The sequence below is a fragment of the Perca flavescens genome, chromosome 12 (assembly GCF_004354835.1).
Source record: "Perca flavescens isolate YP-PL-M2 chromosome 12, PFLA_1.0, whole genome shotgun sequence".
NCBI lineage: Eukaryota > Metazoa > Chordata > Actinopteri > Perciformes > Percidae > Perca > Perca flavescens.
Window position 1 is genome coordinate 10,941,324 of NC_041342.1, and position 15,945 is coordinate 10,957,268.

General features: G+C 41.6%; 1 protein-coding gene across 3 annotated transcripts; it reads right to left on the reverse strand.

Annotated features, from left to right (window-relative positions):
• Positions 1-122: 122 nt before the first annotated feature.
• LOC114565537 (heterogeneous nuclear ribonucleoprotein C) lies at positions 123-9,582 on the reverse strand. 3 transcript variants are annotated; one of them, XM_028593643.1, is made up of 9 exons: positions 9,324-9,582; positions 7,190-7,293; positions 4,847-5,115; positions 3,661-3,733; positions 3,415-3,462; positions 2,846-3,009; positions 2,123-2,236; positions 1,809-1,975; positions 123-736 (listed from the first exon to the last, which is right to left on the reverse strand). In XM_028593643.1, exons 2-9 carry the CDS (start codon positions 7,192-7,194, stop codon positions 629-631), a joined length of 948 nt encoding a protein of 315 aa, XP_028449444.1. In that variant the 5' UTR covers positions 7,195-7,293; positions 9,324-9,582; the 3' UTR covers positions 123-628. The 3 variants fall into 3 exon arrangements, with proteins under 3 accessions (XP_028449444.1, XP_028449442.1, XP_028449443.1); XM_028593641.1 differs by having other exon boundaries at positions 3,415-3,465; positions 9,324-9,581; XM_028593642.1 differs by having other exon boundaries at positions 1,809-1,972; positions 3,415-3,465; positions 9,324-9,580.
• Between the last annotated feature and the right edge of the window lie 6,363 nt (positions 9,583-15,945).

A 15,945-nucleotide genomic window follows, 5' to 3' on the forward strand; every position in this document is an offset into this window, starting at 1 on the left:
AGGAAGTGCTTTTTTTTTTTTTTTTTTTTTTTTTTTTTTTTTTAACTACAGGGGAAATAAAATCGCGCATCACTTTATTCCTTCGGGGTCGGGAGCACAAAAGAACAACAACAACAGAAAAGCACTTTCCATTTTAATATTTTATTGCAATTTATTCCTTTACAGTTAAACTGAAACTGAATAGTATAAAAAACGGACATTAACATACAGACACACGAGGTCGAACAAACTCACGGATGAGAGGAAATACAAACACAATGAACCTAAAAACGGTCTTTCATAGCTGGGTGTTCGTCCTCGCGTTAAGACATGTCCGCTGAGCTGTCGTCTTGGAGATCATAGACAGTCCATGTTTCCGTGTCCCCATGAAGACGAGTAACGACGCAGTAAAAACACAAACCCAAACCTACAGCTAGTTATCCCTGGTACAGCAACACTGGACAAAAGGCCAAAATAACAAACACAAATCAGCTTTAGGGACAATGGGACAACAGTGTGTGTGCACCATGCCTGTGTGTGTGCGTGTGTGTTGTATTTTTTATGTATCTACAACATGAGTTAAAACAGGAGTCCGAGTTCCTACTGGAAGCTGTGTGTACGATGCATGCGTGGCCGGTGCGGTCCGTGCCTACAAGACCTCTTCGCCGTTGACGCTGTCGCCATCGTCGTCACCTTCCACGTGCTCGCCTTCCTCCTCCTCATCGTCCATATCGTCGTCCCTCTCCTGACTCTTCATCTGCGGGTGGAATGGGTGACAGACGATTTAGTGAAGAAGTGGGGAAAAACTTCAAGAGCGTGTAACAGCAGCAGCGGGGCATAGTGAGAGCCTGAGAGTGGACTAGGGCTGCACGATATGAGGAAAAAGTGCGATTACGTTGGTGAACATCGCGATCACGATATTACTTGCAATACATTAACAGATATTAAAGTGTACTCCGTTCTGCCTTTGCTTTCAGTAGCCCTAGCGTGAGCACTTCAAATATGCAACCGTTTGAGAAGAGATTACTTTTACGATTATACAAATATACTGGTGTGTCTAAAGCTGCACCTAATCAATTAATTAACCTAATATAGCCAGACTGTTGGATACAGATTTTGATAGCTTTAAATTAAAAAACAATCCTGTAACATATCGGCCAATAGAAAAACAAACATCTTGACACCGATCCCTTGTGTTTTTTTTAAGAATTGTGACAAAGACATACCGAGGAGGACATCTGAAAGTGTAAAAACAATGTTGGCGCTCTCTGCTGGACTGGATGTGACAGGGTTTCTAAATTAAAATTAAAAGCTGGAGTGCTGAATGTTTGTCTGTAAGTAATTATTTCCAATTCCAAATGTACCACTTTAAATCTCAGAGAATATCAGAGTTCTTTTTCCGTAAATTTACCTCTTTAATCTTAGAAATTCTGAGTTTTTTCTCGGAATATTACTCCTCTGGTGGGCTTAAATCAGCATTGTGTAAACTCATTTGGCAAGGGCGTGAATGTAACGGACGTTCATATATATATATGTAAAAGTTCCACGCTCTAGCTTTAATTTTCAGTACTAAATGTTCTTCTGATTTTAGGCCGTCCTACACACGGATACAAAATATCTGCAATCAGCTAAGACTGGCTTTTTGAGTAGTTGGTAAAATCGTTTAAACTATTGCATATAAAAATGCCTATCGCAATTTCCCAGAGCCGAGGTGACACATTAAAATGAATAAAATTGTTTTCATTTCATAATCATTAAGTAATTGGATGAAATTAAGCTTTGACGCAAACCACCCCCAAAGAAACAATAAAAACAAATGGTATTGGCACCTCTTCCTCCTCCTCCAGCAGGTCTCCCTCATCCTCGCCATCGTCGTCGTCGTCCTCCGAGTCGTTGATCACCTGGCTCTCCCTCTCTCGCTTGGACCCGTCATCCTTGTTGCTTGGGTGCGGAGGTGAAGTCACCTCGCCCGGCTCTGTTTTTACACTCTTAGCTTCTGCCGGAAATTCAGAATTCAGAGTCAGAGAAATCCAAGCTCTGTGCAACCCATCTGGTCAAATACTAGTGCATTTTGTTTGCAACTAGCGAAATAAATAAATAGAGCGATAGATAGAGGAGTAGTCAGACACCGTGTCCTGCCTACCTGACTTCTTGCCGTGGTCCTTCTCCATGCGATCCAGGCTATCCAGCAGGTCGTCCACTTTGCTTTTGATTTGGGTTAACTCCCGCTTGACGGCCTGCAGCTCGTCCACTTTCACTGCAGCGAAATCGCAGGAAGAACAAGTGTTAGACAGACCTCAAGTTTTTATATCAGAAATTTCGGTTTCTTTCAACCAAATTGTCAGAAGAAAAAAAACTTGTTTGGTTCCGTACAACGCTCTTAACAAGTAAATTAAATGATCAGCTCAATACTTTCATTGAATTTGGGAGTTTTAGTCAATTTTATAGCACAGCGATATGACCGAGGAGTCCTGCAGCAAATCCTCACATCAAGACGCTGTACAACCAGAGAATTTCTAGCTAACCGACTAAACATTTACTCGATTATCAAAATTTCTGGTTAGTTTGTCAATTAACAATTAATCAATTGCAGCTTATTCTAGACAAAAAAATCCAGGGAAGCAGGACGTACTTCCGCATTCTAGAAACTGAAAGCAGCTAATGCCCAAGTCGGTTTGATAATTGATTACCAATAACAATTGATTATCAAAACTTAAGTGTGTGTGTGTGTGTGTGTCCAGCGTAGATTCTAAATAAAAAAAAAAAATACTTTGTAAAAATGAACAACTGTGCAGCACCCCGTTAGTTTTTTCTACACCCCCCCAAATGACTCTAAAGGGGTTGATAAAGCTCCGGATGATCTTACTGGTTCTGGAGGAGGAAGTCCTCTTGGAGGAAGAGGTGAAGCTGCTCTTGGTTCGCCGGCTGCTTCCTCCGCTCAGGCTGACCCGCGGCCGCTTGGACGGGATCACGGCCCGGGACAAGGGGGGGGGAGGGGGAGCGGGCACACGGGACGGGTACGAGTACATTCTGGTATCAAACACAGAACCAATTGTTTATTTTTTTCTCTCTCTCTCCTTGTCTTACCTCTGAAACGTAAGACCTGTATGTGCTTTATTTCACTTATCATAACCTGTATTGTGCTTACTTGAATAAAGTGAAGTCAAACATTTTTCTCTTAAATAAATCAAAAAAACACAACGATATATATAGATTTTTTCTTTTTTTTTTTTAAATGAGAGTCTGGTCTAGACTTTGGTAGTCTGTGGTGGGAATTAGATTAATTAAAAAGAGGCAAAAACTGTATCTGATAAACATGACACCTATTACAGACTGAGTAAGTAGCATTACAGGTTACTTTCATTGTTCAAAGACTTATTTGTATGCACATTTGTTCCCTTCAAACTGAGAGACAAAGGGAACTCTTTTACTCACCGGTCGTAATAATCTCTCTGAAAGTCGTAGTCGAGTTCAAACGAGGAACTGCTGTTCAGGAAGAAAAAGAAGAGTCCGTGTGAGGAAATATGGAGAAAGAGATAGCATTCATTCTTTACCAAAGTCGGTTTTCTCAAGTCAGCTGAGCAACTGAGTCTTATTTACGATACGTTAGCTTTTTTTTTCATGCCACCTTCATCTGTGGAAGACTTGAGAAGTGTAACAGCTGTAGCATAAGGGACTGACCTGTACATGTCTCCAGCCGAGCGTTTGCCTGTTTTTGACCTGTGTGGTTTGGGTTCTCCGGCCAGGTTGATGTCTAAGGGAGAAAAAATTTAAATTAAAATAAAAAAAGATCAATGACAGAGTGATGCTGATGACTGCAGAGCCAGTCCCTCTTAACTGCCAGACTGTTTACAAAATCTGAACATCATTTACCTTTGGATTGGGTTTTGAAAATGATTATTGAAAGAAACTAGCTATGACCCAAAGCCAACGAGTTGGAAAGATTAACAATGCGTTGGGAGTTTTACCAGCACTGCAACATCTTGTTCTCACAAGAGCCGGCATCTCATTTGACTCTTTGCTGGATGTTTGTCCAACCCAAGCGTAGAATATTTCTACACTCAGAAGTCTGCCTCGACTCCAAACTTGTATTGAGCTTGTGAAAATATTTGCATATTGTCACATGACAGAGATGGAGTAGATGCCATTTTAAGAATCTACGAGGTAAAGTTTTTTTTGTGGTTTAAAAAAAAAAAAAAAAAAAAAAAAAAAATCAGATCAGACACATGATTCAAAGCAGAATTTTGTTTTCTCTTACAACCCGTCTGTATTTTTAACCTCGCAGGAGTTCGCAAACAAAAACTAAATTTGGGTTAAGGGGCACCAGAAATTCTGCAAAAATTTCAGAGCTGCAGCCTTGAAAGATTGACTAGTAATGAAAGAGCTTGGTGTGACACAGAGCTGCGGAGGAGGGTCTGGCTAGTCCACTCAGCATTACGGGATGGGAGAAAAAGCGTGCTCTGGTTTATTGGCATTTCTTTAAACCAATCACAATCATCTTGGGCTACGGTGCCGCTGCAAAATAGCCTCTGGAAGGAACTTGTTTTGGTGGAACGTGTGTACGTTCAAAAGTTGTTTTAGTCGTGCAACAGAAAACTCAGATTGGACAGATAGTCTAGCTAGCTGTCTGGATTTACCCTGCAGAGATCTGAGGAGCAGTTAACCATAGTCCTCAGAAATCCACCGGAGTTTAGAATGCCAACACAAAGAAAGCCGAAGGTGACGGACAATCCGGCTGAAAAACGAGGGACATCGGGTGGAATTTCCGGCGGCACCGGAACAATCCCAGAAATTAAATGTCGTCAGTATAGACTATATTTAAAGTGCAGTCCTGAACAAAAATCTTTACGTGTCCCTGAATCCTTACCAAGCACTTGTCCGACAATCATCCTCCCGTCCTCGCCGTCGACGGCAGATCGGGCGTTCCGCTCGTTGGCGAACTGGACGAAGGCGTAGCCTTTGTGGATGGAGCAGCCCACGATCTTGCCGTATTTGGAGAAGATGGCCTCGACATCGCCCTTGGTGACCAGCAGGGTGTTGAGGTTGCCGATGAAGACCCGGGAGTTGAGGGAGCGCGGGTCCGTCTTGTTGGTGACGTTGCTGGCGGCCATCAGGCTGGCAGTGGTGGGTGAACGACTGAGCAGGAAGATACACATAGACACACAAGTCCCAGAATTAGTGGCAGGACGAGCAACTGGCAGCCCTCTGAACTATACTATTATGCTGTCGCTGGGTCAAAACACTGGAGAGACCCCCCCCACCCTCTCACACCCCCAGCTGTGGTGCGTACATGTTCAGCAGGCCTTCCTGGGAAATTAAAAACATTTAAATCAAAACAGACAAGTGCTAATGATAAAAAGGAGGAAACCGCCAGACATTATAGATGAGCCTTTTTGACCAAGCCTGTCCTAAATGTAAGGCTTTGAAATGACTACTTGCTTAAAGTGTAGCTGTATAATATTATTCCCTTCTCGTTCAATGAGTGAGAATGAGCCAGAGTCATTGAAATTAATTTCTCAAGTGGCACCACATACTCACACAAACCAACCAGCACAATAAGCATCCACATTTAAGGCCTGGAACAAACTCCCTATAAACACATGCTATGCTGAGCAGAGTCACTGAATTATGAATTTTAGTCCTGTAAAGAAAATCTGCATTTCTGCATTTACCAAAAACTAAACTACTAACCTTAGGCCTGACAGTTTTTAACATCAGCACATTCCCTGTATCAGCAGAGCTGCTGTCATTAAGTGTCTACAATTGTATTTTTTCATACCACACAGCATTATATTTAAACCTGTAAAATTAGTAGGATCACTATGGATATACGTATTCAGCTGCAGAGGTGGTTAAACATTAGCCTCATATAAATTAATAACTCATGCTACTGGACATTGTATTCATGGACTTCTAGGTGAGCGTTGACGTACGACTCATTTCAAAGACTCAATACGGGCGACACAGAACCATAGTCGTGTGTTGAGAAGAGATGACATAATTGCTAAATTCCCCTATATTACAACTTTAACACAAATAACCCCAGTATGGTCACGTGTACGAGGATGGAGTACCTTGAGGACGCTTAGTTTAACTAAAGGTAACCATCCTTAACCTCTGCCTGAGTGATAGGGGTGTGGGGTCGATACAGCATAGAATGGCGATATTTTCTTTGGCAATACGTTATCGATACACAAATGGCAAGAATCGATCTTTGATTATATAAATTGCACGTGAGAATTTAACTTCTTTTTCAGTTTACTAGATGGTGCAGTTGAGTTGGGTTTTTTTCTAGTAAGAAATTGATCTTTTCAGATAAAACTGATGTTGACAAAGTTTTCCTTTGGGGAAAGTATGGTGATAATATTGTATCGCGTGGCCTCTGGTAATTCCCCACCCCTATTACAGAGCTTATCACAAGACTTTGGGCTTGCCAAAATAATTTTTCCAATGACATGTGCTGGGAAGTCTAATTTTCCAAAGCTGCGAGGTAGGCCTACTCTTTTAGAGTTTGGGGTTTAGAGGTGGGTGATACAGTATTCGTTTACTGAAATGTTGGGCAAGTCTGCTGGCGCTTTCATACAGCGAGTACTAAATTAGGGGATTAGTCGGGTGCATATGATGGTGAAGCAGGCAGAAAGAAGTACGGTGTGTTTCACTCAGCAGGAAAAGTTACATTATGTTCTAGGGCTGTGCAATTCATCAAAATGTAATCAAGATTATAATTTCGGCTCCCAATGATCACAAAAACAGAATAATCGAGAAAAACTATTATTTAGCTCATTACGTTTTGCAAGTAAACTCTTATTTTCTCTTGTGTTCTGAATGAAGTCAACGAGTAATCGTGTTCAATTATCGTGAGTGCAATATTGACCGAATTTTCTCCCCCATAATCGAGCAGCCCTAATATGTTCGCTACACCAAGATATTTTGATAATCTGATATCATGCTCTAATTTATCAATAAAAAGAACAAAAGGATGTGTGTATCCCAGTGTGAACAGAAACCAAACAAACCCAGGTGTATTTCTATTCACCATTCACCATTATTCTAATACACACAAGAGAGTATGCGAGTACTCGGTGAAGCCCAGAGCCTTGTGTGAATTTGGAGACGGGACGTGAGCAAACATTAAAACAGTAGTGGCATCAACATAAACCGTCCGCCCCTGGCTGACGGGGGGGGAGGGGGTCGGACATTCATCACTCACTCCATAGCGTCTGTGTGCAGGGCTGTCGTCTGTCTGATGTTTGACACTGTGGGCTGGGTTCAGTTTGGGCTGGTGTCTCGAACCTTCGCCCCTCGCGATTTATACTGAGGTGACAGAAAACACACCTCAGTCAAGCTCAGCAGTGTTACCTTGCACCAAGTCTTACCTGGTTGGAGTGTGTACAGGAGTTTAGTGATGAGGCAAACACAGTAATACACCTCTAAATAAAATATATATATATATATATATATATATATATATATATATATATATATATATATATATATATATATATACATACACACACATACATACACATACACATACACACACACTAAACTAAATATATCAAAACTAAGGGTCTCCAAGAAAATCCCATTACAACCAGCCACTTTGTGGACTACAACCCGAACCAAATGCATGTTTGAGTGTGATATCTAATGCTAATAAAACACTGAGAGAAGTACACGTCACACACATTACACATCCAAGTGTTACAGAAACAAATCTAAACCTGACAAAACCATTGCATTCTTATTAACTGTACAGAAAAGTGGATTGGGTAGGCCCTAGTTGCTCCATATATGCTGTTTGTTCAGCCCTTATTAAACACGGTTGTAGAAAGGAGTTTGTACTTGTACTAAAAGCAGCGGCGGTGAAGCCATTTTACAGTGTGATGTCAGCAGAGGATCAACTTGCTATAAATATACCTTAAAAACCTTAATGTTGTCTATTAAAATTTGAAACCGACAACTCATGGGAACTTATCAAAAGGCATTTTCATGTTTAGACAAAACACTAGGTGTCAAATAATAATTAACTGTGTTGGCTTGACAGATATGAAGATAAGCAACCTAATAACATGTGTATGTAGTTTGGCCAATTTACAGTCTAAACATGGGTTGTCCCATTTATGTCACTCAGTCATGAGAAGGAATAGTTTAATTATAATAAACTTCTAATGAATCAAGTATCATCAGTTATTATTAACACAATAACAAATACTCGAGTTGACAAAGTAGAAGTCATTTAGACAGACTTTCAGATGATAGAGGATGGGATGTAGAAAAACTTTATGCAAGATCTTATAGGACCACCATGTTCTTTTGAATTAGTATTTTTTCCCACTTAACGTAGGCTAAATAATGTTTGATTCATCGGCTTGTTTCTAATGAATGTACCACATGAGGCTTATGGGTGTACTTGCGCTGCGGCCTAGGAGTGAATGTGAAGGCGTGCGTTGATTTTGATACACATAAACAGCCATAATACTCAATTCAGATCAATAAACGTTTAATTATTAAAATGTGTATTTGTAACGTTAAACTGAGCCCACGGGCAGTCCAAAACTTCCAAAATCAGAAGGAAAAAACAAAAAACACTTCTTCATCAAGGGAGGCACAAAAAAAAAAAGAACGGAGGAAAAAAAAAAAAAAGTACTACATAAAAAAACAAACTGAGCCAGAAAAGCAAAATCTGGGGATTATCAAAAATTACCAAATCCATCCACAACACACCCGCCTGGACACCGACAGCGCCCCCAGCAAGCTTTAATGTGAAACACAGGCCCTGTGCTAGCCTCGGGTGGGCTCAAAGCTGGCTAGCATGGCTAACGTTAGCCAACCACCAATCGAAAAGCATTACAAAAAAATACAGCAACCAGCTCAGTTCCTCTGCTTGCAAAAAACAAAACCTGCAACATTCTGATCAATCTGAAGTCGATAATCTGTAATCAACCACGGATCAGGGTGAAGCTGCGACTATAAAACCAAGGGAGCATCTGACGTTGTTAGCTAGCGCTAACTTAGCTGTGGGGCCGGCAGAGAAGCATGCCAAAAAAAACAAAATCAGTCCCAGCAAGGAAGAGTCTTCACAATAAACCCTACAAAAACAAAGCTACACAAAATGGACGAAGCTGCAGCTAAGATGCATCCGAAGCGTCGTGTTTTCTAGAAACCACGAACAGCAGCGTTCGTGTTTTTGTGGGCTGATGAGCGTCTCCGAGAGAGTTAGCTTAGCACATTATGTTCTGTCCACTCGCAAAATAGAAAAAGCATCGTCGAAAAAAAAAAATCCAAAAAAGGAAAAGAAAAAGGAAGGAAAAATGAAAAATGTCTGGGAACAAAATACTCACCGCGACCTTTACGAGTAAAATGTCTTGCTTTCTGTAAAATCGGTCAAATACGTTACTTTGGAACGTCCTTTTTTTTAGCACAAGCGATTCAGGGGTACTAAATGCCCTGAGCAGCGGGCTACTAGCTTCTAACCACCGGGCTAACCTAACGTCACTGGCGATGGCGCAGTACTCGACAGGGATGCTGGTTTTGTATCACAGAGCAGTCCGAGGGAGCGGGGTCGGATGTGGATACCGCATTGGCCGCTGTTCATTGGAGCGATACGTGTCTGCAGCCGCCATATTTGGACGGAGGAGCTGTGCCTCCTAGACTGTAAAACATTTTTTTTTTTTTGTTCTCCTAATGCATGTATGTCTATCAAAGCAGCATGTCTGTCCACAATTAAAATAATCATTTCTCGCCGATTTTAAAACGGGTTGGTTTGTCAATCCCAGACATGTAGCCTAGGCTATTTACAGGGCACTTGATCAAGTTACAAATGCAGGTTTTCATACCAAAATACCTTATCTTGTGTCGGGTGAGTTATATAAAAATGTACCCTCTGTACAGATGTCATGAAGTTTGAAAAACAATCAAAGTTAAAAGCTAATTTAAAGACAAATAAAAGCGAAAATATTTGGTTGGGAAAAGACAAAAGGTGAGCAAGTTTTATATACCAGGCCACACCGGGATAAGTAGCCTACTGGTCTTTGTGTGACTTAGATAGATATATAAACATGTTGGCAGAGTGGTACAAAAACGTGTTTTGTCTCTATAGCCAAAATGCAAAACATGTTTGCAGTTTTTGTGACTGTTGTGAAAATTCACGAATAAAAGTGATCAGACCTTTTTAAAAAAAATAGCTGACACACCTGTAGCAGCTGTACAACTAATTAGCAACATCAGCTGAATATGAGTCACATTTGCAGCTGTGATTTATTATGAGTCTCTGTGTTTACACCAGTTTCTTCAGATAGATAGATAGATAGATAGATAGATATTGACTGATGGAAGTAGGCTATTTTAGCAACAGTAGTTGATAAGGCTACATACGGTTTAATATTGTGCATTTATCCACAGCAGCCAAGATTTTTATTATTATTAATGAGTACATTAGTACAATACAGTTTGTAATATAGTTTAACCTAAGTCATGATTGTGTGTGCAAACTGCATAAAATAGATGCATAGTACTGTTAGCTGATATTTAGTGTTCACCCTCTCACCAGTAGATGGCAGCATGAGTGTATTTTAATGTATACTGGATTTAAATTATCCTTTATAAAGTAAAAAAAAAAATCCTTTATGAGTCCCACAGCGAGGAAATTTGCAATATCAGCAAAGGGGGGTTTTTCAATAAGAGACATCAGTTTAAAAAAAACAAGATATAGTAATAAATATATTAATTATAAAGTAGCACACAGTGAAAGCAAAATATAAGTTTGCACAGAGGAAATATTGATATTGCACAGTTTAAGAAAAGTCTGACAGCAGCAGGGAGGAAGGACCTGCGTCTCTCTCCTTCACACCAGGGGTGAAGCATCCTGTCACTGAAGGAGCTGCTCAGTCTCGTCAGAGTGTCCTGCATGGGGTTGGACGTGTTCTCCATCAGGGATGATAGCTGGCCATCATCCTCCTTTCTCCCACCACCTCTACTAGATGGAAGAGGGCATCCCAGGGTAGAGCTGGCCTTCTTAACCAGTCTGTATAGGTCTGTGGCTTTCTTAAGTGTTCGCTCACATGCCAACAAGTATCCAAGTTATTGAAAAAGATGTATTGAATGTTTTTTATTTAATTTAGTATTTGATGGTGGAACCACACACACCTACATTGATGAATGAGCATGTGTTGATCGTGTGGCAATAGATAAAGAGAAGACATGGAGAGAACAACTACCCACAATTTTTTTTTTAAATCAAGGTTTATTTTTTATTTTTATTTTCAGTCATGAACAACACAGTTTATGCAGCAATCAACGGTCGCGTAGATTTGAACAAAATCCGTCCCACCCGTCCCACCCCCAGGTATCAGGCAGTTAAGAGTAATATGAATTACCAAGGGTTACGCACATCAACAATAAAAAGAGAAAGAATAAGAATAGAAAAAAAATAAATTAAAAAGAATAAAAATATATATTGCATATAAAGATAGTGGAAAGGAAAAAAAGAAGAAAAAAAGGAGTAAAATGCAGCAAGAATGCAAATTCAAGCAAAGGAGGATGTAGGAAGGTCAACTGAAATCAACTACCCACAATTCTAAGGAGATGTCTCACGTCCTTCTTCTCCCTTTACACCAGTGAGCACTTATGTTACACAAGTGAAGATAATTTAATTTAATATTGTATTTAAGATATATATCAAATACATACATTCAATTGCATGAACACATTTCATAATATTGACATAATTATAGCCTACTACTTAAATTAACATAAATTGAGCTATGGTTAAGGAACTTTGACTTTCCTACCCGGCCTCAACAGGGAGAAAAGGCTGATACCCAGGTGAGTGATGTTCCCTGTCAGGTCGCTCTCGATGACGCAGAGGAGTAGAAATTCCTCAGTATTTGAGGGAATACCCAGAATTTCTCTCGCCACCGAGTCAGTAGGCAGCGCCCAGGACAGGTCAGACCCCAAGGTCTGGGCACCAAGGTACTTGAAGCTATCACCCTATCCACTGGATACCCGTTGATATTAATGGGGCGTATCCTTTCCTGCTTCTTTTTTAGTCTTGCAGACATTCACAAGTAGGTTGTTGTCCTCACCAGTGCCTGAAATGGGCCAGTACTCGCTGGTACTGAGCCGGCACTTCTGATTTTTGTCCACATGAGTACCCTTACTTCTAATTGTTAATAACAGTATTATTATAAGGTTGATACATTAGACTGATATTTATACTAAAACAGGATATATTTCATGATTTATTGGGAAAAACCGAGCAATTCAATGTAAAATCAGATATTTGGCACCCCCATAACCCGAATGGAATGATCCTTTTGATTCATTTTCAGACACTGCAACGATTCGACTGTGAGATTGGCAGTGGAGTCAGACTCCTTAGAACGAATAGTCAACTATTCAGGGTCACCCCTACGAGATATACGTGTAAATATAAATATATCCAAGACATGTGATAATCATGTCATGCAACTGCAAAATTACGGTACTGGCACCTTTTTTGGTCTACTTTCAGGCAGGCCTTTTCATTGTTGTCAGCAAGCTTGATGATGGTGTTGGAGTCGAAAGTGGCTACACAGTCTGGCTGTGTGTGTGTGTATGTGTACAGGGAGTACAGCAGGGGACTCAGAACACTGCCCTGGGGTGCTCCGGTGTTAAGGATGAGGGTGGAAGAGGTATGCCCGCCCACCCTCACCACCTGGGGTCTGCCTGTCAGGAAGTCAAGGATCCACATGCACAGTGAGGGGTTAATCCCAGGTCCTTGAGCTTTGTGACGAGCCTGGAGGGAACTATGGTGTTAAACGCTGAACTGTAGTCAATGAACAGCAATCTAACATACTGGATATAGCGTGGTGTGGAGGATGTGTGCTGTATTGTCTTCCGTTAATCGGTTGGGACGGTAGCCAGACTGTAATGGGTCCACTGTGCAGGGTAGTGAGGAGAAGATGTAATCCTTGACAGGATGGTCTTGTTTTCTTGGGCAAAGGAAGGATTGTGGACTTCTTGAAGCACATGGGTATGACAGATTTATGTCACACCCATAAAAGTGAGACCCAAGTTGTAATAAACTAGAATTATCCTTTCAGCATTCTCTAATTCTTCTAAACTCTGTCAGGTTGACTCAGTCATGCCTCACACATGGTTTGTCAGATAGCCAAGCCCAAAAAAGTGAAAGTGAAAACAAGACCTCCACTCCCCCCCTCTCCGACGTTCAACATCTCCTCTGAAGATGTGCTGACGTGTGATGTAGAGCCAGAGCTACTCGGTTTTAATAGTCACACAATCATCACTTTGTGTGGGTCAAAAGTGATAAATTTTCCACTTCCAGTGTTAATGTGTCAAGCTGATACTAAATTCCCCCCCCCCGGAAGCTGCACTTCCACCACTATGTTGTTGAGTTTTTCAAAAACAACCAGCTAAATCAAAATGGATGAATCGGAGTGAAGGGACAAAGAGCGTTGTTCATTCACCGAAGATATCGAGTGCATAATCCATTCATTAGCCTTGATGTGAACCACCACTGACTACTTCAACCCCCATCAAGCACCATAACAACCCTAAGAACATTACTACGGCAATTCACTCACAGAGGCGGAGGCGGTGAGGGTTTCCGGTGAGTGTCGGGGGAGGGACGTTCTCTACAGGCAGGGAACCTGTCACTGTGTTTGTGAGGGGAGGCCATCAATCATCAATCATGGAGCACAGCAAAGGGGCAGGCCCTACCCTGCTTCATGTTTACTACTCTCTGCTTTATGTTTGAGAAAGATTCTGCCTCAAACTGGGGTTTTGATACGGGAGGGACAGGGGGAGGAATAAGAAACAATTAGACAAAAAAATTGAAAGAGGGGACCCACACCGGTAAACACTGCACATTTCCTCAAGTGTGGCTCTCGTCTATTGAAGCTCCTCCATCAAAACCACTCCAGGTTCTCCATCACATATAGGTGTAGGAGCAACCTGTCAGCACTTTACTGCTCCTCTTATCTGAACAGCCTGGCCTCAGAAAGCCTTTAAGAGCAGGACCTTTGGGTGTGGGAAACAATAAGCCTTGTTTAGCACAGTGAAAGTGACAGCATGGTCCTCTCCCCCCCTCCCAGCTATTAAACCTCTTCCTGGATAAACAAGGGGAAGGCCCTTTATGATGATGGAGAGGGTCACAAAGAGAGGAGCCATTGAGCCACTGAGGGGCCCGTCTTTGTTTTTGTGTTCAGGGTCTTCTCAAAGGACACTCTGATAGGAGGGGGAGCTCTTATTTTTGTCTTTTAGTCCTCCTTACTGCCAGTCTTCTCTCGGCTGTGCCAAAACAGAGATGTAAACTTAATTGAGTGTATCATTTGCACAAAGTGAGGAGTTTTAACAACTTTTAGAGTGACCGAGAGATGATTTGATTCACATTCACACGGATTCCTATGTTGAAATGCAATCTAATCTTAAAAACAATCTTTAGTATTTGCTCCTTAATAGGTTCGCATACAAACATTATTCACTCATTGGTGCAGACCTATTTCTCAGTACTTTGAGAAACAATAACGATTGAGGTACAATGGGTTATAATCCCTTAAATTCTATGAATATTAAACAAGGAACAAGCTAAAGTCATGGATTGTGTGAGCGTGTTTGCCTCTGGAGGTGCTACCGTTTGATGCTGTCAAAGGACGGCCCTGTCTTCTGGTGATGGGCAGCCAGGTCTATTGATGAGTTGCCAGATTTAAGGCAACATGCGGTTGGAGCTGCGTTGTCTTTGCAGTGTGAATGAGGGGCACCTGTGACCTCTGGTCACGCTCTGCTTGTGGCTTGCTGTGTGAGCACCACGCTCAGGACACACGCTGGGACTGTCAGCTCTTCAACTGTCCACTAAATGGACAACGAGTGGACTGGCTCTGCAGGGCTGCTGCTGATAAGCTATTGTTCTAAAAACACACTTATACATATACACACATATAATATAATCAAATTATATTGGATTTACAGACAGAAGATTTCCTTGGATTAGGGTGGCACATGAATCATGTTTGCAGCTGCTGCCGTGGTCCTGCTCGATGCCCTGCTATGCCCTGCACTGCTATTATTTCTAGTCGTAGTCACATTATCTTTATTGTTGCTAATGCCACTCTTCATCATACCAACTGCCATAATTATTAGGAATCATATTTCTGTATATCTGTATCAGTGTGTCTCTGTGTCCCAACCGGCAGCAGCAGATGGCCGCCCACCAAGAGTCAGGGTCTGTCCTTGGTTTCTGCCGGCTTAAAGTTTTGCCTCGCCGTTGTCGCACCAAATGCTTGCTCTTGGGGCGGGGGGAGGGGTGATTTTTGGGTCTCTGTAAATAAGAGTGTGGTCTAGACCTACTTTATCTGTAAAGTGTCCTGAGATAACTTCTGTTATGATTTGACACTATAAATAAAATTGAATTGAATTTCAGAATATCAGTTATTGCTCTTCTGGAGGCAGATAATGCAGGGACAACACCTCAAAAAGTAATACCAGTATCTTATTTAGCCTGGTCTTCATTTAGCCCTGTCTCGAGCTTCACCATCACATCCTATCTATTTCAGTATGATTTCCCATCTGGCAGGAGCCTGCCCCACCCTCCGCCCTGCGCCGACAGCACGCCTCCTGGGCTCAACACAACCTCTCAGGTTCCTTAGCTCATTTGAGAGGTATTTGTACTTCCAGGCAGAAAGCAGGTTTCCCTGTCACTGCAAAAAGGGGATGATCACGTGTGTCCAAGGCACACAGGATGAGGGGGCTATATTTAAACGGCTGCTGTACAATGGATGTTAATTGAAAAGACTTTCCACAGGTCTGAGACGAAGTCAAAATGTAACCTATACAGCATTTCTTTAAAAGGTAGCACGGGCTAAATGAATGGACATCACCGTGACAACCTGACGGGGGGTTTTGAGGGAGGGAGACATGACAAAGACGCCATTGCAGCAAACATTGTAGTAAACATAGAACATTTTT

Bases quoted from the DNA above. Each gene is read 5' to 3' on its own strand.
- LOC114565537 (XM_028593641.1), bottom strand. The intron at 3,734-4,846 runs GTAAGGATTCAG...TTTCTCCCTTAG, and splicing joins GATTGTCGGACAAGTGCTTG to ACATCAACCTGGCCGGAGAA. The intron at 3,010-3,414 runs GTGAGTAAAAGA...GTTTGATACCAG, and splicing joins CAGAGAGATTATTACGACCG to AATGTACTCGTACCCGTCCC.